This window comes from Plecotus auritus, assembly GCF_963455305.1.
Source record: "Plecotus auritus genome assembly, chromosome: 1".
Classification (NCBI taxonomy): Eukaryota; Metazoa; Chordata; class Mammalia; order Chiroptera; family Vespertilionidae; genus Plecotus; species Plecotus auritus.
Genome location: NC_137770.1, coordinates 172691302 through 172717943, shown reverse-complemented (window position 1 = coordinate 172717943; position 26642 = coordinate 172691302). Strand labels below are relative to the sequence as shown.

Genomic DNA, 26642 nt, shown 5'->3' with positions numbered 1-26642 from the left:
TGAAAAAAAACAAAATAAATGATTAAGCAAAATGAAACAGAAACAAACCCATAGATACTGAGAATGAGCTGATGTTTGCCAAAAAGTGGGTTGGGGAGATGGAATAAAATTTTTTGAAAGTAAAAATAAATCAGTACTGAGCATTACATAATATTGGTGGAATATCACATGCGAAGCTTTGTACTCTAAGACTACTATTTCCTTTAGAGCTCAACAGTGTAGATTTCATTTCATCCTCTTCATTTTCTATATTTAAAAAATCCTTAAGTATATATAAAGATTCACTGCAATATGAACTCTGTTTAAAAACTACAAAACAGCTCAATGTGACATGCATTTTTTCACACAGAAATCCATTATCTAAATACACAGCTGTCACTGTTTTCATGGAATATACTTCCTAAATATAGGACAATTATTAATCACATGATGGTGCTCATACTGTGCAAGAGCATGGAAAAGGAAAATGAGACCAACATACATAAAAAATAATTTTGACCTTTGAGCCCTGAGCCTATTTTTATTCTTAAGTATTTCATGTTTATTTTTGTCTCATACTCCACAAAAAAGCAGTGGTAAACATGTGATGATCAGTCTTAGTATTTTCACAATTAGGTATTGTTTTTATATAAGTGAAACTTGTTTTCCTGGGGCATCAGAAGATTCCTGTGTGAGAACTCTTAAAATGCCTTAAAAACTAATAAAAATAAGATCCTTTCCAGAGAATCTTACTTTCTGGATATTATTTATTCACTTGCAGGGGGCAGGGAATGGGTAACACTAATCATTGTTTCAGAAAACAAAAATATTCTAGGTATATGGAATGCATAAAAAATGAAGTATCTGGTTTTTTTTCACTAGGCAAATGTTTATTCATTTGGGGATTCCATAGCAAAGTAGATAATAAAATAATTTAGAAAGGATTTTAAGAAAAAATCTCAATGATGAGTAGAATTTTAGGAAGCAAGAATCCTACAACTTAGAAAAAAAAAGAAATTACTTAATTTTTACCTGGAGATTTATGAGGAGTTCTCTGAGTACACATTAAAAACAAAATAAATTAAAAGCACAAGTATTTAGATTAGATATTAAATCTCCTCTTTCAGAGATCCCTGAAAGGAATAGACTCCTTTATTACAAAGATCTTGCATGGGCTTTTGAACAGAGCAGAGCAGATGCAGGCCTGTGATTTCTAGGAACCCCCTTAACCTCTCTAAACTTTGTAAGTAAAATGGAAGGAATATCTGTCTTCCTCACAGGATGTTATAACAAACATGAATTGTTCATGTGTAAAACACTAATATGAAATTTTCATGACACAGTCACTGAGGTCAGTGAATTCATAACCCAGTAGTAGACACTGAACCTTCTCATATAAGCCAGAATGACCTAAATACTGTCATAGTGCTAAAAATCAATAGTGCTTTCTCTCACACAGGAGACACCGGTTGATTTCAACATGAAAGACTGGGGAAAGTTTCTCAGAAAAGGCAGCATCTGAGAGGGCTTTTGAGGATGAGAAAGAGCTCCAGAAGCAACATGTGTAAAGGGCAACAGGTAATGTTGGAGTTCTATCCCACTTCTGTCTATCTCACTCACTGGAAGCTCCCAGGATCTCCTGGACACAAAGGGTCCTGGGCTGGTGTCCTTTCCGTGTTGCTGTTGGTTTGGACTGGAAGGAACAGTGAAGTCTACTTGCCGATACACCATGAGCCGATCTTTTTGTCTACCTGTGGATGAAGTCCTCCTGAGTCTGAGATTCTGGTCTGAACCCCAGTATTCACGTTCTACGCCCCAAGTGCAGAGAAAGCTTGCTTTAGGACGGTAATCCCTGATCTTGCCAGCTGCCAAGTTCTGGTGGAGGACCACAGATGCACATCTGCCACCAGTTTTAGCTGCTCTAATTGGATAAGACTCATTTTGCACTCTTTCCTGATTTCTTTTAAAACTGTACTGGTTTTACCATTTTATCCAGTTTAAAAATTTAGAGTATTAGCTTTAAAAATTATCTTTCTTTTCATTTTTAACAGAGACCAGGAAGCAGTAATACAGATATTCCTATAGGTAATCCTATCTAAATTGCTACTTAAGAAAATTAGTGTATTTCACCCCTTGATTCTCAGTTAACTCAGTATAAACATTTACAAGGTGTTTTTTGTTTGTTTGTTTGTTTTTTACTCCAATGTGGGCTAATATCTTTAAACTTGGCTTTAGTATTCAGAATCCAAATTTTGCACTAAAACTGAGGACATCATATAAATTAATAAAAACATTGATTCACTAGAAAAATAGGCAAATAAATAGAACATTCATAAACAATAGGAAAAATTTAAACCTATTAATCATAACAGTGACAATAAAATATCCTACCTTAGAAATCTCATATATTACTGGTGACAGTATAACTTGGAATAACCCTTATGAAAATTTTTGGTCATAAAATGTTATTCTTTGACTCCACCTTTGGGAATTTATACTAAGAAAATGATCTCAAAGGCAAAACATCAATTTTATAGATTATTGGAAAAACTTCATAAGTAATCTCCGTTTCCATCCTGGACCTACGGGGTCCTCCACCCCTCACCCCCAGCACAATCCATTTTCAACGCAGCAGCTGGAGTGACCTGCGTTTTTCTGCTCAGGACCCTCAGATGGCTCATGTTCTCAGGGTAAAAGGCCAAGTCCTTCTGTTGGCCTGCAAGGCCCTGTGTGATCTCTCTGCCCATTCTGGGATCCCATCTGTCACTCCCCCCACTCCTTCCCCTCCAGCCACGAGGCCTTCTTACTGTTCCTCTAACAAGTGGGTCACACTTTGCCTCAGGGCCTTTGTTCGTGGAGTTTGCCCTGCCTCGGTTCTCTTCTGCAGACCCACGTGGGCCCACTCCCGCTTCTCTTCAACCTTTGCTCAGCTATCATCTTGCCAATGAGGCCTGCCCTGACCTACTCAATTCAAAATTTCAATTCATACTCTTACCCCTGAACACAAGCTGAATGCTGGTCCCCCTTATCCTGTTCCCTCTCTTCCACATCCTACATAAATTAATGTTTGAGATCTGCTGTCCCCGCACAAAATGCAAGGTCCAACCAGCACGGATTTTTGTTTTGCAGTGAAGTATTCTAAAAACTCAGAACAGTACCTGGTACATACAGCAGGTCCTCAATTAATGTCTCGTTCAGTGTTGTTTTGTTATAATGTGGATGAAATGCAGCAGGAACTCTTGTTTTATCAGTTAGCGAGGGTTTCCTTATACATGGTTTCACTTGAAGTTGCAGAACCTATTGATGATGTTAGTGAGGACTTAGTGTATGTGCAGTCAATTGTTGAATAAATACATTTTAAAATAGCATTAATGAGAGAGCATGTCTAAATTAAGAGTTTGCTAATTAAAATTATGAGATGTATTATAAACTGATCCAATCAAATCCCCCTAATATTTCTGTGATTCAGCCCTTTTCAACCATGCACTTAAAAAGGGGGAAAGAGCCCTGTCTTTTGTATTCTGAAGAGGGAAGAGATGCATCCTCACCGTGCACCAGGATTCAGGACATGACTGACAGATGCACTGTTGCACCCGATACAAAGAGGCTCACCAGACATGGCTTCTCTCTTCCAACCTTCTAAAGACTAATATGCCACAAGCCACGGGCCCACTTATCCATCCTTTGGTAATTTAGCTTGTTTACAACGATCGAAATAAGTTGTTCCCCATTTTCCGTAAGTTACATTTTTACTATTAAAAAGTCAATATATCAATAAAATTAAAACCAATACATTCTCTCCTTACATTCTCTGATGTCTTTCAGAGATTCACACATTCCCAAAGACATTTCAAGGGGACCTTGCTATTTCATTTGGGCTAATCACACCCTCTGTACCCATATACTTTTCTATACAACAGGCCTGTTCTGAGCTGTGCATACATCAAAATGAGTTGTATGGGGAAAGCCTAAGGAAGTGGAAAGACCAATGGATTTAGTCAGAGAGTCATGAGTTATAATTCTGGTTCTCATACTAAATACTATGTGACCTTGGGCAAATTATAGACTTTCTGAGCCTCAATACGAAGTGGGCAATGTCTACCTTATACAGTATGTGCACACAGGACATCTACAACACTGCTTCATATAGAACAGCTGGCTCAAGAAATTGTAATTATTATAACAGTGCTCTGTAAACCACAAAGCATATTGTATAAATGTCATGTATTAGTGATACTAATAGAACAAAAAGGGAAGAAAAAAGATATGAACAGTTCTGGGTTGGAGGCACGGCGGTGGCAAATTCAAGCCCTGTCAACCTGGGGTGTTCACTGATGTTAGCATTGGAGGCCAGAAAGTTAGCTGTATGGAGATCAGGCTCTTTGCAGACCTTGTGACTAAGGCAGCCAAGAACCTTAGGCAGTTCTGCACTGGAGAATTCAGAAAAGATAGGGTTCCTATAGGGTACAAAGTGGCATTTTCACAGGGTCATAAAGGATGTCATGATTCAGAGTGGAGATTTTGTTAATGGAGATGGTACTGGAGTCGCCAGTATTTACCGGGGGCCATTTGCAGATTAAAATTTTAAATTTAGACACTCAGCTCCAGGCCTGCTTTCCATGGCAAACAGTGGCCCTAGTACAAATGACTGCCAGGCCTTCATCACCTGCTCTAAGGGTGCCTTGGCTGGATGGGAAGCATGCAGTGTTTGGAAAGATCACTGAGGGACTTCTAGTGATGAGAAAGACTGCAGCCCCAATAATAAGTCCAAGCTGCCTGTGGTGACCACAGTGTGGGGAGATGTAGTCCAGAGTGAGACTGACTCAGACCTTGACCCCTCTGCCATTGTAGGCCTGCCCTTGCTCTGAGTGATGCCCTCAAGTAAGATCATCTGGATTGGCCCCCGTGTTTGCTTCCCGGCCTGTTGTTGCCTTGTTTGATCAAGAGATCTTGGAAGTATCACAGATTCAGAACCCAAGATTTTCCATGTTTTTCAACTGTAAATAATGTTTGTTTTCTGGGAAAACAAAACCAGACAAAAATGTGAACAGAATCGGCACGAGAAGCACAGCACTGGGAGCGCGAACATACAAGGTGTGAGAAGAGGGGTGAGTAGCTGGCATGGCGCGAGGATGGGACTCCTGAGGAAATCGAAGTCTGTTTTTTTCTCAGTATTAAAAGCCATGGAAGACATTTTGAGAAAAATATAACAAGGCAAGACTTACGCTTTAAGAAGACAACTGTTTAGAAATGTGGAAGATGGCATGGAGGGAGAAAAGCCAGAGGCAGGACTTAGGAGGAAAGAGGGTATGAAACGGAGCTAGAGCAACTGGGGAATAGGAGGAGGGCACTGAAGAGAGGCTGTGGTAACAGTCCCTGTGAAGTAAGGGGGACAGTAAGCAAAGAATGGGGGTGAAAGAACGAAGATGACAAAGAAACAATTAGATTTAAATGATCTTTATGAGTAAAGATAGAAGAGAGGTTCAATATGGTATCAAGAGTTTGACTGGGGGACTAAAAGAATGTTAACTTGATTGTTCAAGAACAAAGGAATTAATAGGAGGTCAGTTTTGGACCTGAGGGGTCTAAGGCATTTGAAGAGATGTCCCATAGGCAGACCCCAGGAGAGAGAGATGGGCTTCTTATATATAGCTGGGAGTCATCACCATAGAGATGAGAACCGAAACTAAGGAAACTGGATGAGACTCAGACTTTCCGACCTCTGAAACAAAAAATTATAGTTAAGAGCCTTAATGTAAACACTTTTACACAGAACTAATAAGTGGACAGAGGTTGGCCAATGAAGTCTCTGCTAGCAAGGGACTTGAAAAGGGATAATAAGGTATGAAAATGAAAACAATAATATCTACAGAAATCTTATTAATGTACTAAATTTGTAATTTTTACATTAACCTACAGAAATAAGTCCAATAAAATCTTTGGGCACAGAAATGTGAACTGGCCAAAACTCAGTGCTTCTAAATTTCTGCTACAAAATTAAATGAAATCTTTATCATATCAATAAATATCTGGAGGAGACTAATTCACAACCAGTGTTTATTTACATAGTACATATCCCAGAAAGTTTGGGGGAAAAAAGAGTTTCAACAGAAAGTTAGCAAATTCTCATTGATCTGCCTATCTCCAGCACTTGAGGGAGACAGTCTGGAAGTCCTCAGAGACTGGAATCTTGATGGCAGAACTTCAAATGTTCCCATCACTTGCCAAGGAAGTGCCACACTTGCTCTGTGTCTAAAATGAGGGAAGAAAGGGGTTCGGGAAGGGGTTCAAGGGAGGGAGGAAGGAAGGAAGAATAAGACAAATTTAATTTAGACCTTTAGGAAGTGTTCAGGCAGGTAAAAACAATCAAGAAGCTTAGCATGGCCCAGTCCGTATGGCTCAGTTGTTGAGCATCGACCTATGAATCAGGAGGTCATGGTTCCATTCCCTGGTGAGGGCACACGCCAGGTTTTGGGCTCAAACTCCAGTAGGGGGTGTGCAGGAGGCAGCCGATCAATGATTCTCTCTCATCATTGATGTTTTTCTTTTCCTCTCCCTTCCTTTCTGAAATCAATAAAAATATATATGTTTTAAAAAAGCTTATTTAGCATGACACATTTCTCTATTTAAAGCTACTTCCCTTTAAACTCTTCTCATTTAGATCAAGTCTTACATAAAACTACATTAAAAATTCCAGAGCCTGCCCTGGTGGGTTTGGCTCAGTGGATAGAGCGTCAGCCTGCAGACTGAAGCGTCCCGGGTTTAGTTCCAGTCTAGGGCACATGCCTGGGTTGCAGGCTCGGTCCCCAGTAAGGGGGTGTGCAGGAGGCAGCCGATCAATGATTCTCTCTAATCATTGATGTTTTCTCTCTCTCTTACTCTCCCTTCCTCTGTGAAATCAATGAAAAATATTTTTTAAAAAATTCTAGAGCCTTCCCACTTTATTTCCTACTTCTCTCTGGGTGATTTCAGTCTCTATTGAATACTACAGAAGTTAGTACCCTAGCTGCAGCACAAAAGGTCTAGAAAAACCTTACACTGTAAAATTTAACTGCCTGTCAAATATCCTAAATGGGGTAGTATTACAAAGAAACAATGGGTTAGTTCCCCACATAAGGAATGGAGCTTGCTTCCCCATGAAACCAGCTCTATCGTTCTGCTCCTTCCTAAACATCCTAGAAATGGACTCACAGTAAATAGTGCTGATTCTTTTCTCCAAATTTGCCAGCTCAGTATTCTTCTACTGTTTTATATCAAAGCAACAAGCCAAAGGTCTACCCAAATATTGAAAGACAAATTATATGTGCATATGCTTGTATTCTGAAATGTTTACCACGGAATATTTTTACTTGTTTCTCAAAACAGCTTCAAATATAATGGTAGTGAAAATATGGCATTTTTAATCATGCTACAAATTTTTATTTTTAAGATCTTCAGTTAAAATAAATAAAGTGATGAAAGATAAAGAAAATATCCCAAATCAGATATTTTGAGTCTTTTTAAGCTTATTAGAACTAGCTGAAATCCCTCTACTTCATTAAAAAAGTCACTACATAATCAACCATTTTCTAGCCTAAAAGTAATAAATGTACTCTTTCTCATTTTCTGAAATTAAGAAATAAATTATTTCATGTGAAAATTTTAATGACTATTTTGAAAAGTATTTTACTTAGTTTATGTAACTTTTTAAAAATTATACCTTTATTGTTGAAAGTATTACAGATGTCCCCTTTTTCCCCCATTGACGCCTTCTAGCCAGCCCCTGCTCCCCCTCACTGCCCACCCCAGGCCTTTACCACCCTATTGTCTGTGTCCATGGGTTTTGCATATATCCATACAAGCTCTTTGACTAATCTCTTCTCACCTCCCCCCACCACCTCCCCTCTGAGATGAGACAGTCTGTTCCATGGTTCTATGTCTCTGGATCTATTTTACTCATCAGTATACTTTGTTCTCTAGATTCCACATATGAGTGAGATCATATGATACTTGTCTTTCTCTGAGACTGGCTTATTTTGCTTAGCATAATACTCTCCAGTTTATATAACTTTTAAATTAATCTATTGTATTTTTTTTTGCTTCCACTAACTAAAAATGAATAAATTTACACCTCTAGCTCCTTAAGAACCCAAATGTACCATACCTTCTTCATTACTTTCTTTACTTATTGAAGATGATACCTGAAAGATAAGAACAGAGTTCCCATTACAAGGAATTTTTAGATGTAGAAACTGTATCCAAAAGTTTTTCTTATAAATTTATAGAATCAAGTTCACACATAATAGTTCTCTAACCTGAAAAAAAATCATTTTGCCTTTATTATCACTGCTCACTCACTCAGATAAACAAACCATACAGAGTTAAATAGAAAAAGCATGCTTGAAAATATCTTTTCTCATTAGCCCCTGGGAACCACTGGGAATGAGAAGAGAGGTTTTCTTTCAGCTGCTTCCTTGGCTGAGGTCCTGAAAACAAAAATCAATCTCACACATTCATAAGTATGCGCTGCGGTGCATGTACACATACAGAGACACACATACAAACTATATAATTTATGTAGCTGCTTTCTAGAACTTTTAAGATGAAGTTTGTTTATTTTGATGACTGTGCCAAGATTCTTAGGGCAGATGTAATACAACATGTGGTGGACAAATTTAAAAGAAAGGTTTTCTTGAGATATAAATTTCTTTTCTAACTATGAATACATTTTTAAAAGTTTTTATAAAAGACAATTTATTGGAAGATCCATTTTCCATAGATAGAAATGCACACAGCCTAAGAGTACTTAGAATAAACATCTATGTAATTACTACCGAGCTCAAAGAGTGGAACATGACCGGCTCTTCCCCAATCGTAACCTCATCTTCCCAACAATAACCTGACTTTGTAACACACTTTTCATACTTCAAATTCAACAACCAACTTCTAATTCTCTGAATTTGCTCACTCTCAATAGGGAAGACCTTCCTTTGGCATTTGAGGTCTTGGGCAAAGGTAGAAATGAAAGACCATACGCCATACATCTGAACAGTTAAAAGTTATAAACCAAGCTAACAGAATGATGGCTACAATAGAGAGTATGTTTCATCCTTCTGTCTTGTAAAGATACCTTTGTAACGACTTGGGAGCTCTCCTTTAGCATCTGGATGCCTCAGAGACTGCCTGAGGATGGCAGCGTGAGAAGAGGCACACGGCCCTTACCCTGCCCCACGTCTCCTCCCACCCCAGGCTCCGTTCTGCATTGGAGGCCTCACCTGCACAAAAGTGGAAATTCCAGCCCACACATCTATGCAACCCCTACCTGCCATGGCCACCCCGACCCCTGCAGAAGTAACAGTGAGCACACAGTCCACAAAGTAATGAGTGTGAATTTGGGTAGATGCCCACACAGACTCTGAAAACGGGCCTGCAGCTGTCTGGGCAAAGAATTCTAGAGTCTTGAGTAGCCAGTAGGCTGTCTAGAATGGGGGGCTTGGGCTGCCAGTGAAGGCACAACTTTGGTCCCTTGGTCTTGCCCTGCGGGGAGGGACAGGATTGGATGAGGGCCAAAGTAAGATCCTCTAGGTCTAAGGGCAGTACTGAATAAGAACAAGTCAGCAGGAAAAACGGTTAAATTTCAGCAATATTAAAACATTCCCTATCATAGTGAATGTGTCACCTTGGAGTGAGATTAACATTTAAATTGGTGAACTCAGGGTAAAGCGGATTGCCCTCCACTGGATGGGTGGGTCTCACCCAATCAGTTGAGGGCCCGAATAGAACAAAAAGACCAGTTTCCCTAAGCAAGAGAAAATTCTCCAGCAAAATGCCTTTGGACTTTATCTGTACCATTGGGTTTTTGGCCTGCCAGCCCACCCTGCAGTTTTTGGATTTCCCAAGCCTCTGCTATCTTTATATCCTCTCTCTCTCTCTCTCTCTCTCTCTCTCTCTATCTCTCTATCTCTATCTCTATCTCTCTCTCTCCTCTCTCCACACACACACACACACACACACATACTACTGACTAGTTCTCTGGAGAACCCTAACTAATACATTGCCCTCCCCAAAATCATAATTGGTTAAAGTTATTTTTCCTTCAACTCTATTTAAAAACAACCCTAATCAAATATGCTTTGTTTTTTTCTGTCATAGAAAAGGATGAGGTAACAATGTAAATAAAGACCTCTGTACAAATTTTATGTAAAATATAAAGCACTTGACATTTTCCCAAGTACTTAAAAAAAAAACAACAAGAAAAATTCTATTCAGTTTCTTAGCATGGCGAAAATGCTTAACCATAGCTGGTTTTGAGGGTGGTAGAACTGAAATGAATCTGGGTGTGAGAGGAACTCTACAACATGAAATTATACTCACTGAGATTAGGCCTTTAGGATGCAATGACTCTGGTTTTCTAAACAGAATATAAACAGAGTAACTTGCCTGTTCTTTGAAATTGTTATGCTCTTCAAATTGTGTAGGACACATATTACAAAGATTGTTAAAAAGTTAGCTGTTTAGATTTCCTGTTTAAAATCAGCAGCTGCTTCTTGCTGGAGCTGCAAACATTTCAGAGGAAGAAAATGTATGGCATATAAAACAGAATAACTGAGCAGCTTCTCATTAACCTACAGAGTGTTACAGAAAAGAAATGAACAAACTACTCTACCTAAGACAGTTACCATTAAACGTTATTTAAAAATAATTTCCAGATTATTTTAATTTTTTCATTCTGAAAATGTATTTCTTGGTTGATAGAATATATTCAGAATGTACAAAGCCTTATATAAAAGAAAACAAACATCATAGGTAAGTCTAACACTCAGAGGTAGTAAACTATTAAAGTTTGGAGGTAATTTATTTTTTATACATTTTTCCATATTAGCATATGCCAAAAGAGAGACCAGGATTTATATTTAAAATATCAACATGAGATCATGACAAACATCAGCTATTTAACTACCAATGACTTCCAGACTTTTAAAGTAACAAGGGTGACACTTGCTTGTAGAAACTGGAAGAACAAAGAAATGCACAGAGTGGCGTCTAAAAGTGCCTCAATCCCAACTCTCACCCTCAGGACCACCACTATTATATTTTCCCTGTGAGAAACAAAGACAGGATTTTCAGTTACTTCTATTTCTCAGTAGGTAAAGAATGTGGGCACCCTCTCCTCATCTAAGAAATTCTCCACAAAATAGTGTTATTTTATATCCTCATTCTAAAAATGCTATCTCCTCCCCTTTTCCCACTCTAAAAAATACTTACCACAAATATTCCTATCTTTCATTTCTTTAAAACAAATCTAGAGTACTCCTTACCAAAGTATTCCTCTTTCTTTTATCAACCAAAGAAAGCTTATGCTGGCCTCAGTCCCTTATCCAGGCACGAACTGTATTTTAAATTAATACAAATGCTATGTATTTAGTGTCTCTCCTTCGAACAATCCCACCAGCTTCCTACAAGCATTTTCTTAGTTATCCATACACAAAATGAGAAAGTATTTTAAGACTGTAAGTTTAATCAACTTTTTCAATAAAAAATATAATTAGCTATTAGCTATTGATTTTATTTTCATTTCCTTTGCCCATCTTTGAGTGGTAATGCATATTATGCTTTGACTGGTTGAATGGCCAACTGGCCGACTGGACACTTAGCATATTAGGCTTTTATTATAAAGGACTAGTGGCCCGGTGCACGAAATTCATGCACCAAGTCGGGGGGAGGGTTCCCTCAGCCCAGCCTGCAATCGGGAACCCTTTGGGGGATGTCCGCCTGCAGGCAGTCAGACATCCCTCTCACAATCTGGGACCGTTGGCTCCTAACCGCTCACCTGCCTGACTGCCTGATTGCCCCTAACCCCTCTGCTGGCCGGCCTGATTGCCCCTAACTGCCTCCGCCTACCTGCCTGATCGCCCCCAACTGCCCTCCCTGCTCTCCTGATCTCGCCTCCAACTGCTCTCCCCTGCTGGCCTGATCTCACCCCCAATGGCCCTCCCTTGCCAGCCTGATCTCACCCCCAACTGCCCTCTCTGGCAGGCCTGATGTTGCCCCCAACTGCCCTCCCCTGCCTGCCAATTAGGTTCTGATTGGTCGGTTTCTATGCCAGTCAGCGTCAAAAGCTCCGCCTCCTAGGTAGCCATTGGCTCCTCACAGTTTACCCAGATTTGGTTCTGATTGGTCGGTTTCTATGCCAGTCAGCATCTCTGGGCCTATCTCCAGGTCTGATCAGCAGCCGCCATGGAGGCCCAGAGAGAAACAGAGGCACGGCTGCTGGTGAAGCCCAGAGAGAAAGAGAGAGGCAATGGCTGATCAATAGCTGCCACAGAGGCTGTGGATCAGACCCTGCCTCTCTCTTCAGGCCTCTCTCCGGGCCTGATCCGCAGCCACCTTGGCAGTCAGTGTTGGGTCGCCACACCCCCACTGACTGCAGGACTGACTTCTGGTGTTCAGTCGAGCCTTCGGTTGGTCGTTACGGACCCTGGGTTTTTATATATTAGGATATCAATTCAAACATCTATATTTGTAAACAAATTCCAATAACCCTCTGGATTTTGTTTTTCTACTGTAGAATTCTCAGTGAAAAATCAGCAAGCACTCTCTTCATTATTAGGAAGCACAACAAAGTTACCAAACCATGTAATTAAAGCTGGATATTAATATTCCTGAATTCTAACCTTGTTCCCCATATCTAATTATCTAAGTCATATCCAAGTCCTCCAATTTTTTTTCAAGAGGATGGCTTCGTCGACCTATGAACCAGGAGGTCAGTTCGATTCCCGGTCAGGGCACATGCCTGGGTTTCGGGCTCAATCCACAGTCACTGTAGTTCTCAGGTATTTCTAGGACACGCCAGGCATCCTCTTGCCTCATGGCCTTTGGGACTGTGGCCTGGAATGCTGTTCCTTCACAGACACTTGGCTCCTTCCCTTCCCTTCTAAGAATCTTGTCTCATGGTAGCCCTCTCCTCAGTGAGGCTGTCCCTGACTCCTTTTCAATAACCCTTCAAGACACTACGTATTTTACTTGTGTATTTAATAACCATCCATCTCCCCAACTGGAATAGCTAACATTCTACCCAAGGGCAGAATGTTTATATCTTTTCCTTAGTACTGCATCCCCAGCACCTAGAATCTCACCACACGTAACAGGCACTAATCAAATACTCGATGAATTAGTGGAGAAAAAAAATCTGAAGCAGCCATAGTAAGCAAAGATGTCTGTTGTTCCTGAAGTAAATATCTAAATTCACTAGTTTCCTACCTCATAAAGAGTTATTTGTCAAAAACTTAATTTATAAATGGTATTTGTAGCCTAAGATCATTCCTAAAAACACTATATAGCAATATGACTTGATTATCTGAATATGAATTTTCTTATTTAGAAAATCAATGAGAGAGAATCATTGGTCGGCTGCCTCCTACACGCCCCACACTGGGGATCGAACCCACAACCCCGGGCATGTGCCCTGACCGGACCAAACAGTGACCTCCTGGTTCATAGTTCGATGATCAACCATTGAGCCATGCTGGCCAAGCTTCCATTCTATTTTAAAAATTAAAGCACCAATATAAGTACCAATTTGTTAATAAATTCAGTTGTTTCCAGGCAACAAAACCAGTAGGACGTAAATATCCAAGGATATATTCTTAGCTAGGAAGTAGAAAGCTTGTGAGATAGCCAAATGAAATGGATTAAAAGGATCTTATTTATTTCATTTTTCTTGAGCCAAAATGCACCTGTACCAGCAGGCAGTTGCACTTTCGCCACCGACTGGTGGGAAACTCATGGGAACAGAACTGCACAGAGGAGAACAATGAATACACACAATAAACTGGTGATGTTAAGAAAAAGAGCAACATCTGAAATTAAATGGTTAATGTACTTTAGAAAAGAAAACTTAGTAATTCAACTACAAGGTTTTGATTTAAATTCCCTGGATTGGAATAATAGATTTTAGTGTTATTTTTGAACGTTATAGACTTCCTTATGACGTAAGATTAAAGGACATTTTCCCTTACCGATTCAACTAATGATCTTGCTTTCTCTTGAGTGCAATGGAAAGGACTATCACATATCTTCACATTTGTGCTGCAAATGAGACGAGAATGTTTTTATTACACAGGATAAAAAAGGAGCAATTACCCAAAAGAAAACCAAGCCCAAATATTCCACATGACAGTATGATTCTAGCTGGTGAAAAGGACCTGAATGAATATAAAGTAGGACAAATGTAGATTCTTGTACATTATTTCAGGCAAGGTTATAAATAAAAGTGCTCTGCAGCACTTCACACTCCAGAATTCAAAATAAAATTATACGGAAGTATACAAATTTCAACTGTATCCTGTTATATATAAAAGGCTAAGCTAAAACTACACTTCACCTTTACTGAAGTAAAGAAAAAAAATTTGACCCACAGAATGATGACTATAAGGACAAATTTTCTCTAACTGAGGAGATAAACACTAATTGGCCACTGAAAGGAAGGTATGGAAGATTAAGCTACGAGTGGTGAGAGAAAATCACATGACTATGAAAACTTGGTTTTCTCACAAGTAAGGAAGTTTGGTAAGGCATAAGACACCAGCTCCTTACATGATCAATAATGGCTCTATAGAGTCAAAGCTTCTCCACACAATGGGAACACCATGCTTTCAATGCAGCAAGACACCCAGTACCTTGTCCTACCTCCTGCATCAAAGCAAAGGCATCATTCCTCTCAAACATAATTTCATCAAAAATACCAGATTAAAATGGATATAGAAAGAGGCGATATGGTTAAAGCCCAATTAATTTTTAAAACAGAAGGAAAGCCCAGCCGGCATGGCTCAGTGGTTGAGCTTCAACCTATGACCTAAGCAGTCATGCTTCAATTCTGGTCAGGGCACATGCCTGGGTTGCAGGTTCCATCCCCAGTGTGGGACATGTAGGAGGCAGCCAATCAATGATTCTTTCTCATCATTAATGTTTCTATCTCTCTCTCACTCTCCCTTCCTCTCTGAAATCAACACAAATATATTTTTTAAAAACCACAAAAAATCCTATCTAATAAAAGAGTAATATGCAAATTGACCATCACTCCAACACACAAGATGGCTGCCACAAGATGGTGAGCAGGGGAGGGCAGTTGGGAGGGACCAGGCCTGCAAGGGAGGGCAGTTGGGGGCAATCAAGCCTGCAGGGGAGGGCAGTTAGGGGTGACCAGGCCGGCAGAGGAGGGAAGTTGGGGCGACCGGGCCTGCAGGGAAGGGCAGTTGAGGGGGACCCAGGATGGAGCAGTTGGGTGGGACCAAGCCTGCAGGGGAGGGCAGTTGGGGGCAATCAGGCTGGCAGGGGAGTGATTAGGCTGGCAGGCAGAAGTGGTTAGGGGCAATCAGGAAGGCAGGCAAGTGAGCAGTCCTGGATTGTGAGAGGGATGTCCAGCTCCCCATTTATGCCTGATTCTACCGGGATCGGGCCTAAATGGGCAGTCGGATATCCCTCGAGAGGTCCCAGATTGGAGAGGGTGCAGGCTGGGCTGAGGGACACACATCCCTGTGCACGAATTTCATGCACTGGGCCCCTAGTAAAATATAAGGAAAAAGTGATTAGCAGATTCCTAAAGGAGACAAATAATAGATGAAACACACACACACACACACACACACACACACACACACACACACACGTGCGCGCGCCCTCAAGTGAATCTACGGTATATACATTATCAAATTAATTTTCACAACCGTTTGTGAAATATGTCAGGATATATATAAGATCTATCTATCTATCTATCTATCTATCTATCTATCATCTATCTATCTATCTATCTATCTATCTAAACTACATCTGTCTATAATCAGACATTGGGTATAACAATTATACTAACTAGTCAGTTTGCTTTCTACCCAGACTCAAGATGCGGGATTTATTTTCATTATTGACATAGATAAAATTGATGAAAGTTGGCATTATCATCTTTAAGACTATTTCTTCTCTACATCCCATGTTTATTTAAAAATAGAAAAAGGTAAAGCCTTATAAGTCAGATGTTTCCGTAAAGAAAGTTAAAACTAAATTTAAAAAGAACAATAAGGCAAAAAATTAGACATTGCAGTCTTAAGTGCTAGTCCTCTGAAGAAACCATGGTGTATGGTAAATACTATGTACAATGTTTCTAACATAAAAACAAAACCATCTATAGATGCTGAGGATACAAAGCTCCTATTGAACTACAGAGCCCCTATGGAGCTGACAATATTTAGGAAACATTTTAGCTCTCAAATCTGACCATGGCCTACAAGAGAAGCAGAAAAATCATTTAATGGAAAGATGACTAAGCTGATAGTGTCTACTACAAATAAGATTAAATATGACTACAAAGAATATGCTGCTTCCCTTTTTATAATAAGATACCAAATATTCTGCTGTAAATTTATAAACATTATATAGCCCATATACAATCTCGCTTACCAAAATAAGCAGACATGACATTAAAGCAACAGACGAGCAATACCAAAAATGCTATGTACAACAAGCCCAAATTGCATTTAAAAATAATAAAAGGCATATTAGTAGATATATAATAGGGCAAAAATAATTGATTAAATAAAAATAGAAAAAGAAATTACCTGCAAATAATGAACAGACACATAAAAGATGAAATTTACGGCCAGCAATATAGAACATTAGTAAAGAGAAATTTTTTTTTCAAGACCATCTCAAATCAGACAAAGGCTCAAACTCATGAGAATCCTCAAAGACAGGTCCAGGATATAGATTTGCCCAGGCTTTTCATTCTACAGCAAAGTAGTCAAGGAAATAGGAGAGACAGGGAGAGAGGGAGAGAAGGAGAGAAGGAGGGAGGGAGGGAGGAAGGGAGGGAGGCAGGGAGGGAAGAGAAGAGAGGAGAATGACAATGTTTTTGGACTATAACCTCCCGAGTTTGTAGAAGTGACACTGCAGTAAATCTACACAAAGTTAAAAGAATTGGAGCCATCTGTATAAGATCAAATACACCTCCCTCTGTAAAGGTAAAAAGAAACAAATTTAAGACCTAAACAATTTGGATACATTTTTTTTTTCATTCAGTAAGCATAAACTACCAGTCAAGTCCTGTCATTAAGTGCTAAGGTTCAAACTCAATTTAGAGCATAAAAAAGAAAAAAATAATACACTGCCCCAAGTTCTTCAGAGGGGTGTGTACAGCTCAGGTGATGTAAGAGCCCAGGTGAGAGAACAGTTAATTCTGGCCAGAAAAAAAAAAATTCTTTGCAGAGGTGACATCTAAACTACATCTTGAAGAATGAGCAGGCTTTCATGGAGGAAAGACAGTGAGATGAAAGGGGACAGACATGAGGCTGGTCAAGTAGGTTTTGACACGTTTAATGTGTGGGAGAGCTGGGTCATATTCTGTCATCGATGGGAAGGAACCACATGAAGTTTTTAAGAATAAAAATGACAATCACATTTGTATTTTTCAAAGATAATTTGGACAATACTGGAACATATTAAACAGGAGAGTAGTTGCAATACAAAATAATTTATGAGTACAAAAATGATAACTGAATTAAAGCAGTTTTGCAACTAGAAGGACATTTGAGAAGCAATCAAAACTTGAAAAACTGCATCACAACAAATAATCTTTAGTGAAATAAAACAAACTGGTAAAAAGAATAGTACACTTCAGATTTCTTGAAAATGAGATAGATAAATAAACTGTGGCTGAAGAGAGGGTAGGAGGCATTGAAGATTAAACCCGAATGGCAAAAAAATCCTGTTTCTCCTACAAAGGAGTTTAAATTTATTTTAGGTAAAAAGAGAAATAATGAAATTCTTTCTGTTAAAAGAATATGTCGCTTTCAGAGTAAACATTAAACAGTGGGACCAAAATAATAAAAATAACAAAACTTATTGTGAATAAGGTAATTACTCAAAATACCAATGAAAGAATTTAATAAATGCAGCACTCCTGGAAACAGACGAGTCACTACTAGATTAAAAACACAACAAATATTTGTTGGCTTTAAAATATTATTCAACAGTTTACCTCCAAGGGGATTTATTAATGTCAGGTGAGAAATAAAGATGGTTAAGGCAGCTTTATCCATTTGCTTTCAAGGAACTTCTAGAGGACACAAATTCACAAACAAAGTACAGCAGTCCCCCCTTATCTGCAGGGGATATGTCCCAAGACCCCCAGTGGGTGCCTGAAACCACGGACAGAATTGAACACGCTATACACTATGTTTTTTCCTATACATACATACCTATAAATTAAATGAGAAATTAACACTAACTAGAAATAAAGCAGAACAATTATAACATATACTCGAATCTAACATATAGTAGGTGTACCAGTTACTAATGCGGATTTTTTTCAATAGATGGCGTTACACATATGTTGATATATATGCGATTTGATATGTATGCTATTTTGTTGTATTGACAGCAAGCTTCAAAACTTCATATGTCAAATTTGCTGAAAGTGTTAACATCATAGATATTTTTACGCTTAAAAATGTCAAATTTCATGCCAAAAAAAAAAAAAAGAGCATTTGCGGGAAGTTTTAATTCATTACTTTATTTTGAAGGAAAGTGCTGCTGAAAGTTATCATATACTTCAGGAAGCTTATGATGGACATGCTCCATCTCAAGATATTTGTGAACGCTGGTTTAAACACTTTAAAAGTGATGATTTCGATGTGAAAGACAAAGAATGTCCAGGTCAACTGAAAAAGTTTGAAGACCAACAATTACAAGCATTATTGGATGAAGATGCATGTCAAAGTAAAAAACAACTTGCAGAAAGATTAAACGTTGCTCAGCAAACAATTTCTGATCATTTACAAGCAATGGGAAAGATTTTAAAGGAAGGAAAATGGGAGCCACATCAACTGAACGAAAGACAAATGGAAAATCGAAAAGTCATCAGTAAAATGTTGCTTCAGTGGCACGAAAGAGAGTCTTTTTTGCATCGAATTGTGACTGGCAATGAAAAGTGGATTTATTTTGAGAATCCCAAATGCACAAAATCATGGGTTGATCCAGGTCAACCATCAACATCGACTGCAAGGCCAAACTGCTTTGGGAAGAACACAATGCTCTGCGTTTGGTGGGATCAGGAAGGTGTGGTGTATTATGAGTTTCTAAAACCAGGTGAAACCATTAATACTGACCGCTACCGACAACAAATAATCGATGTGAACCATGCTTTGATCGTGAAATGACCAGAATGTTCCAGAAGACACAGCAAAGTAATTTTGCTTCATGATAACGCACCATCACACACTTCAAAACCAGTTAAAGACACGTTAATAGATCTTGCCTGGGAAGTGTTAACCCACTCGCTGTATTCACCAGACCTTGCTCCTTCAGAATACCACTTGTTCCGACAGATGGCACACGCACTTTCTGAGCAGCACTTAAAAATGTACGAAGAAGTGGAAAATTGGGTCTCTGAATGGTTTGCCTCAAAACAAGAAAAGGTCTATTGGGACGGTATCCACAAATTACCTGAAGGACGGGGGAAATGTGTACCTGGCGACAGACATTACTTTGAATAAAGCATTTTTGATGTTTCTCTTGAAATTATCTTGTTTTCTTTGATTACAAAATCCCCATTATTAACTGGTACACCTAGTACTCTAAAATAAAGGTATGTGAATATGGTCTCTCATTTCTGATAACTACTAAGTAACTAATGGGTGAGGAGAGTATATAGTGTGGATACACTGGAAAAAGGGATAATTCACATCCTGGGCTGGATCAGGACAATGCGAGATTTCATCACACTACTAATAACAGTGTTGATTTAAAACTTATAATTATTTTTCTGGAATTTTCCATTAATATCTCAGACCACAGTTGACTGCAGGTAACTGAAACCGAGGAAAGCAAAACCACAAATAAGGGGGGCGGGGGGCTATTGCAGTTAAACACTGTGATAAATGCAATGATAGAAACACACAGAGGGAATACTGAGTGTACTGGCACCTTAGCTAGCATTGGGGCTTCTATAAGGGAAAGTTTCCTAGAGAAGATGCAGTCAAAGATAAGTCTTAAAAAATGAGGAAGTTAGGCAGTTCACAAAATAAGAAGACAATCAATGGCAAAAGAAACAGAGTCACCGCCTAGAGGTCAATAACCATGGTGTACATGAGCAGTGACAAGCAGTTCTCAGTTGTTGGAAATACTATCTAATAAAAGAGTAATATGCAAATTAACCATCACTCCACTATACCCACAAGCCACGCCCACCAGCCAATCAGGAGGGAATATGCAAATAAACCCAATCAAGATGGCTATGGCCACAGAGAGCAGGAGGGAGGCTTGGGTTTCCCCAGCAATGGAGGAAGCCAAGCTTTCCGCCAGCCCTTGCCGGCCTAGGCCTCCACTCAATGCTACAAAGTTTCAATGATAGAAGATACATAAACCCAAACAGAAATGGCGGCAGCCACGGAGCTGGAAAGACCAGGAGGCTAGGGTTGCCCACGACAATGGAGGAAGCCAAGCTTTCCACACACCCTGGCCAGCCCAGGCCTCTGCTTAAGGCTACAAAGTTTCAATTATAGAAGATACATAAACCCCAACAGAAATGGCTGCCGCCAGGGAGCGAGCATAAGGCTTGGCTCCGCTCCAGGCTACAAAGTTTCAATTGTAGAAGATAAATAAATCCCAGGTACCAGGGCCTCCGCTTGGGTCGCCAGGGGGCATGGCCGGCCTGCAAACCACCACAGGCCCCTCACCCAGGCTGCCCCACACCCCAAGGGAACCCTCACCCTGATCTGGGACACCCTTCAGGGCAAACCAGCTGGCCCCCACCTGTGCACCAGGCCTCTATCCTATCTAATAAAAGAGTAATATGCACATTGACCATCACTTCAACACACAAGATGGCTGCCCCCAAGTGGTCAAAGATCCTGCCCCCATGTGGACACAAGATGGCCACCACAAGATGGCCAACAGGGGAGAGCAGTAGGGAGGGACCAGGACTGCAAGGGAGGGCAGTTGGGGGTGAACAAGCCTGCAGGGGAGGGCAGTTAGGGGTGACCAAGCCGGCAAAGGAGGGAAGTTGGGGGCGACCAGGCCTGCAGGGAAAGGCAGTTGGGAGGGACCCAGGCCTGCAGGGGAGAGCAGTTTGGGGGACCAGGCCTGCAGGGCAGGGCAGTTAGGGGTGACCAGGCCCACAGGGGAGGGCAGTTGGGGGGGACCCAGGCCTGCAGGGGAGAGCAGTTGGGGGGGGGGGAACCAGGCCTGCAGGTGAGGGCAGTTAGGGGTGACCAGGCCTGCAGGGGAGGGCAGTTAGGGGAAAAGAGGCTGGCAGGGGAGCAGTTAGGCATCAATCATGCTGGCAGGGGAGTGGTTAGGGGGTGATCAGGCTGGCAGGCAGAAACGGTTAGGGGCAATCAGGAAGGCAGGCAGGTGAGCAGTTGGGAGCCAGCAGTCCTGGATTATGAGAGGGATGTCCTACTGCCCGTTGGGATCGGGCCTAAACGGGCAGTCGGACATCCCCCGAGGGGTCCCAGATTGGAGAGGGTGCAGGCTGGGCTGAGGGACATCCCGCCCCCGTGCACAAATTTCGTGCACCGGGCCTCTAGTAGGAAATAAGAGGCATGAAATGATGGAAAGTGAGACCAGACAGGGGCCCAATCTTGAAAAGCCTTGTGTGTTCTTCTGGAGAAAGTTCGTATTTTATGGTTCACATACACACAGAGGCTCATTAGGGGCTTTAAAAACATATAAAGGCTTAGAGGTCCTAATTCAATGCAGTTAAGTTTTCTCAGTTTCCCTAGGCAATTTTGATGGACTGTGTATTGTGTAGAGAACTGCAATGATAAATAATGTGAACCTAAACTTAACGAAGTGGGGAAAACAGGTTAAAAAGGGAAGAGGAGACAGTACATTTAAGGAACCAAGAGAGAGAGGTAATTTATTCATTAAAAACAAAGAATATAAAAATGTAACAACTCTGAATATATTTTATAAGTCAAGTAGTGATAAAAATAAAAAATGAGTTAAAATTCCAAAGATTTTGTCTTTAAATGACCTAGACCAGGGGTGGGCAAACTTTTTGACTCGAGGGCCACAATGGGTTCTTAAACTGGACCGGAAGGCCGGAACAAAAGCATGGATGGAGTGTTTGTGTGAACTAATATAAATTCAAAGTAAAGGAGCGGAGGGGAGAACAAGAGAACCCTCCGCTCTTTCGGTTCCGCGGGCCGGATAGAACAGCCGAACGGGTTTGCCCACGGCTGACTAGACACATATAATTTATATCTAGAATGTATGGCCTGATAATTTTTAAGCCAACAAAACTTATTTTGTTGTATTCTTTAAAATGGTACAGGTAGCCTGATTGAGGTGGCTCAGTGGTTGAGCATCAACCTATGAACCAGGAGGTCACAGTTGGATTCCTGGTCAGGGCACATGCCTGGGTTGTGGGCTCGATCCCCAACAGGGAGCATGCAGGAGGCAGCCAATCAATGATTCTCTCTCATCATTGATGTTTCTATCTCTCTTTCCCTCTCCCTTTCTCTCTGAAATCAATAAAAATATATAAGAAATAATAATAAAATAAAATGGTAGAGGCATACTCTAGCTGTTAAGTAAACAGACTTGGAATCTGGCTTAAATCCTGGCTCCACCACCCAGTGTGACCTTAGACAATTCAATCTCTGTGGTTTCAATTCCTCATGGGAAAAATGGAGATGTAATAGGGTTCTGGTGAGTATTAATGAAATAACACATATAAAACACATAGAACCTGGAAGATAGTAGAGTTCAGTAAATGTCAACTCTTACTAATGTAATCCTAATCATTTCCAAAAGTTAGAGCAAAATAATGCCAGAGCTTAGAAATAGTCACCCTCAGAATGAAAATAATTAGAATCAGCACAGAAGGAATGATATCAAGCAGTAGAAAAGCTAACCAAAGCGATGGTCTCTAGCGGTGTAGCTGAGGAAGCCTGGGAAAAACACAAGTCCCTCAAGGACTGCAGGAGCTGGTCAGAAAGTATGATTAGCAAGGAGATTAAGTAAGGAAGTGAAGAGCAAGCAAATACCTCTTCAGACAATTAGAGATCCCTTCTTTTAGCTCATCACATTAATAGCTGACTTTGAGTACCTGACCATGAAGACTAACTCAGTCTACCAGTTACTAGGATAGTCAGGACTGGAAGATTTTGATGTTAATAAATTACACTAACTAAATTAGAAAAAATTACCTAAATTTTAAGAATATGCTGAAAAAAAGAGAGAGTAGTCTGCACAAGAGATAAGAAAACGGGGAGGAGGATATTGGAATTGAGGGTGTTACATTAGCCTGCACGAGAAATAGAATCTGAAGCTATAATGCCTAAACATTTGTGCCACAGGTAGGATGAGCCTCTTGACAACCTGGATAAAATATTCCTTGAGACTATTTCTTTCCTTCATCTGACTTATTCTAACGATTGCTCCAATGTCTCTTGATTCCAGGCTCTATGCTGCAAAAGAGCAGGGACTGTTGATTGTATTCACAGCAGTAATCCTGGTATCAGGACAGCACCTGGCAGCAGACCCCCAGTCAGTATTGGCTGAAAGAGAATGGTTTTCCAATTCCTCCTGGTTCAGAGAAGGGAACAATGAAGTGGGGCAATATCTACTCTTGAGGACGTCATGTTGCTTCCCACAGTTAGGCTCACCAACAGTCAGTTGTTTTTGTTCTCAAACTTATTTGTCTGTTGTCTTGGTTGCTATTATTTCATAATTTGAGCAGTAATTATGCTCATAGATGAAGGGAGTGTGGAAAGAGAACTGTTTCTATGAACACTAAAGTAGACTCTAAGGCTCTAAAACTTCTGAGGCTGTAAACACTATTGGGGCTCTAAAAAGCCTGAATAAAAATGAATTGCTATAAAAAAAAAACTTGATGGCAAAATCAGGTGTGGGATAAGGCAACTCTAAAGGAAAAAAAACACAACCTTCAAAACTATAAGGGTTTTTCATTGTAAGGAGTTTAAGGGTTATAGGATCTGATCTTTATTTTCTATTATACATTGCGTTAGAATCCTATATAATAAAGAGGTAATATGCAAATTGACCCTCATGCCCTCACAAGATGGCTGCCTATGACCAGGCCAGCAGAGGGGTTAATGAGGGACAACCAAACGACTGAACAGCAGGCTGCATGGGGTGACCAGGCCAGTGGTGGGGGGGGCAGGTGGGGGTGACCAGGCCGGCAGGGGGGGGCAGTTGGGGGCGATCAGGCCAGCGGGGGGCAGGGGGGCAGTTAGGGGTGACCAGGCACGCAGGTGAGCGATTAGGAGCCAGCGGTCCAGGATTGTGAGAGGGATGTCTGACTGCCAGTTTAGGCCCAATCTCCAGGATCTGGCCTAAACCAGCAGCTGGACATCCCCCAAGGGGTCCCGGATTGGAGAGGGTGCAGGCTGGGCTGAGGGGACCATCCCCCCCGCACCGTGCACGAATTTCATGCACCAGGCCTCTAGTATATATATGTAATCTATATGGAATCGATACAGAAAAGGTCTTAGCCTTATATCCAGGGATAGGTGAATAAATGTACATTTAAAAGTTTTAAAGTAAAATAAATAACTGAGTTATATATGTTACTATTGTTTGATTCCTCTGAATCCATCAGCTAATGATCCAGATCTTGTTGGGTAAGAAGGCTTTTTTGTTCTTACTAAGAAACTAGAGGCCCAGTGCATGAAATTCGTGCTCTCGGGGCCGGGGGTAGGGGGGTGTCCCTCAGCCCAGCCTGCGCCCTCTCACAGACCGGGAGCCCTTGGGGGATGACCCCACAGGGAGCAGGCCTAAGCCAGCAGTCGGACATCCTTAGTGCTGCAGTGTTAGCGGGAGAGGCTCCTGCCACTGCCTCTATGCTCATAAGCCATGACCTTGGCTTCTGGCCAAGTGGCTCCCAGGGGGCAGACCCTGTGTTGAGCATCTGCCCCCGGGTGGTCAGTGCGTGTCATAGTGACTGGTCATTCCACCGTTCGGTTGATTTGCATATTAACCTTTTATTATATAGGATGATGTGGTAGCTACAAGATAAATAAAATAACCATATGTTTGCATGTTGAAAAATTGTTAATGTTTTTTCACTCCACATAGCACAATATATTACAACTAGAGGCCCGGTGCACGAAATTCGTGCTCGGGGTGGGGGGTGTCCCTCACCCAGCCTGCACCCTCTCCAATCTGGGACCCCTCAAGGAATGTCCGACTGCCCATTCAAGCCCGATCCCACTGAGCAGTCTGACATCCCTCTCACAATCCAGGACTGCTGGCTCCCAACTGCTCACCTGCCTGCCTTCCTGATTGCCCCTAACCGTTTCTGCCTGCCAGCCTGATCACCCCCTAACCACTCCCCTGCCAGCCTGACTGATGCCTAACTGCTCCCCTGCCAGCCTCTTTTCCCCTAACTGCCCTCCCCTGCAGGCTTGGTCACCCCAAACTGCCCTCTTGCAGGCCTGGTCCCCCCCAACTGCTCTCCCCTGCAGGCCTGGGTCCCTCCCAACTGCCCTCCCCTGCAGGCCTGGTCACCTCCAACTTCCCTCCTCTGCTGGCCTGGTCACCCCTAACTGCCCTCCCTTGCAGGCCTGGTCCCTCCCAACTGCCCGCCCAGCTGGCCTGATCACCCACAACTGCCCTCCCTTGCAGTCCTGGTCCCTCCCAACAGCCCTCCCCTGCTGGCTGGCGATCTTGTGTCCACATGGGGGCAGGATCTTTGACCACATGGGGGCAGCCATCTTGTGTGTTGGAGTCATGGTTAATCTGCATATTACTCTTTTCTTAGATAGGATAGAGGCCTGGTGCACGGTTGGGGGCCAGCTGGTTTGCCCTGAAGGGTGGCCTGGATCAGGGTGGGGGTTCCCTTGGGGCATGGGCGGCCTGGGTGAGGGGCCTGTGGTAGTTTGCAGGCCGGCCACGCCCCCTGGCGACCCAAGCGGAGGCCCTGGTATCTGGGGTTTATTTATCTTCTACAACTGAAACTTTGTAGCCTGGAGCGGAGCCAAGCCTTATGCTCGCTCCCCTGGCGGCAGCCATTTCTGTTGGGGTTTATGTATCTTCTATAATTGAAACTTTGTAGCCTTAAGCAGAGGCCTGGGCTCTGAAGCTTGGCTTCCTCCATCGCCACAGGCAACCCTAGCCTCCTGGCTTTCCAGCTCCGTGGCTGCTGCCATTTCTGTTGTCAATTACTAGTTTCACAGTGCCCAGCACTTAGTAATGACTTCCAAATAGGTGCTCTGTAAGTATTTAAGTGAAAAAAATTGCAACTCCCTTAAAAAAAAATCAGATCTGAGTAGTATTATATTAATTGCCAATTAATAATAAAATAACAAAATGTAAAATGACAAATTCTTACCAATTTATAGACCCTCCATCACACTTCTTCATAAGCAATGCTTTCCAACATTCATGTGTAGATTTAATAACTTCAAGAGCAAAAGCCTAATTCCAAACCAAAAGAAAAAAAAAAGTTATAGCAATCATCACATCATACTAACATTACACTCACTATCAGAACATGAGCTCAGGAGTCAGGCAAACTTGAGTATAAATTCTTGCATCCTTATTAACCAGCTATTTGACTTTGGGCAAGTTGCTTAATCTCACTAAATCTTAATTTCTTCATCTATTAAATGGAATGGAATGGGGATAATTGGAATCAGAGGTTGGCAACCTAAGGCCTGGGGGCC

At 41.3% G+C, this 26642-nt stretch overlaps 1 protein-coding gene and 1 pseudogene across 4 annotated transcripts in view; one reads left to right on the top strand and one right to left on the bottom strand.

Moving 5' to 3' along the window:
* Window positions 1-4196: 4196 nt before the first annotated feature.
* On the top strand, window positions 4197-4785 carry LOC308241691 (peptidyl-prolyl cis-trans isomerase H-like; annotated as a pseudogene). The gene has a single exon. The product of its transcript is annotated as a peptidyl-prolyl cis-trans isomerase H-like (transcript).
* A 1218-nt stretch (window positions 4786-6003) lies between these two features.
* PPA2 (inorganic pyrophosphatase 2) overlaps window positions 6004-26642 on the bottom strand; it is an 84221-nt gene continuing 63582 nt past the window's right edge. For 2 of the 3 annotated variants that reach the window (XM_080666028.1, XM_080666029.1), the window contains 4 exons: window positions 26309-26394; window positions 13977-14046; window positions 8123-8159; window positions 6004-6231 (listed from right to left, as the gene is read on the bottom strand). In XM_080666028.1, the coding sequence (XP_080522154.1) occupies window positions 6197-6231; window positions 8123-8159; window positions 13977-14046; window positions 26309-26394 (228 nt within the window). In that variant the 3' untranslated portion in view covers window positions 6004-6196. Of the gene's footprint in view, window positions 6232-8122; window positions 8160-10332; window positions 10370-13976; window positions 14047-26308; window positions 26395-26642 lie in introns of all 3 variants that reach the window. The other variant, XR_013960474.1, reaches the window with a different exon arrangement.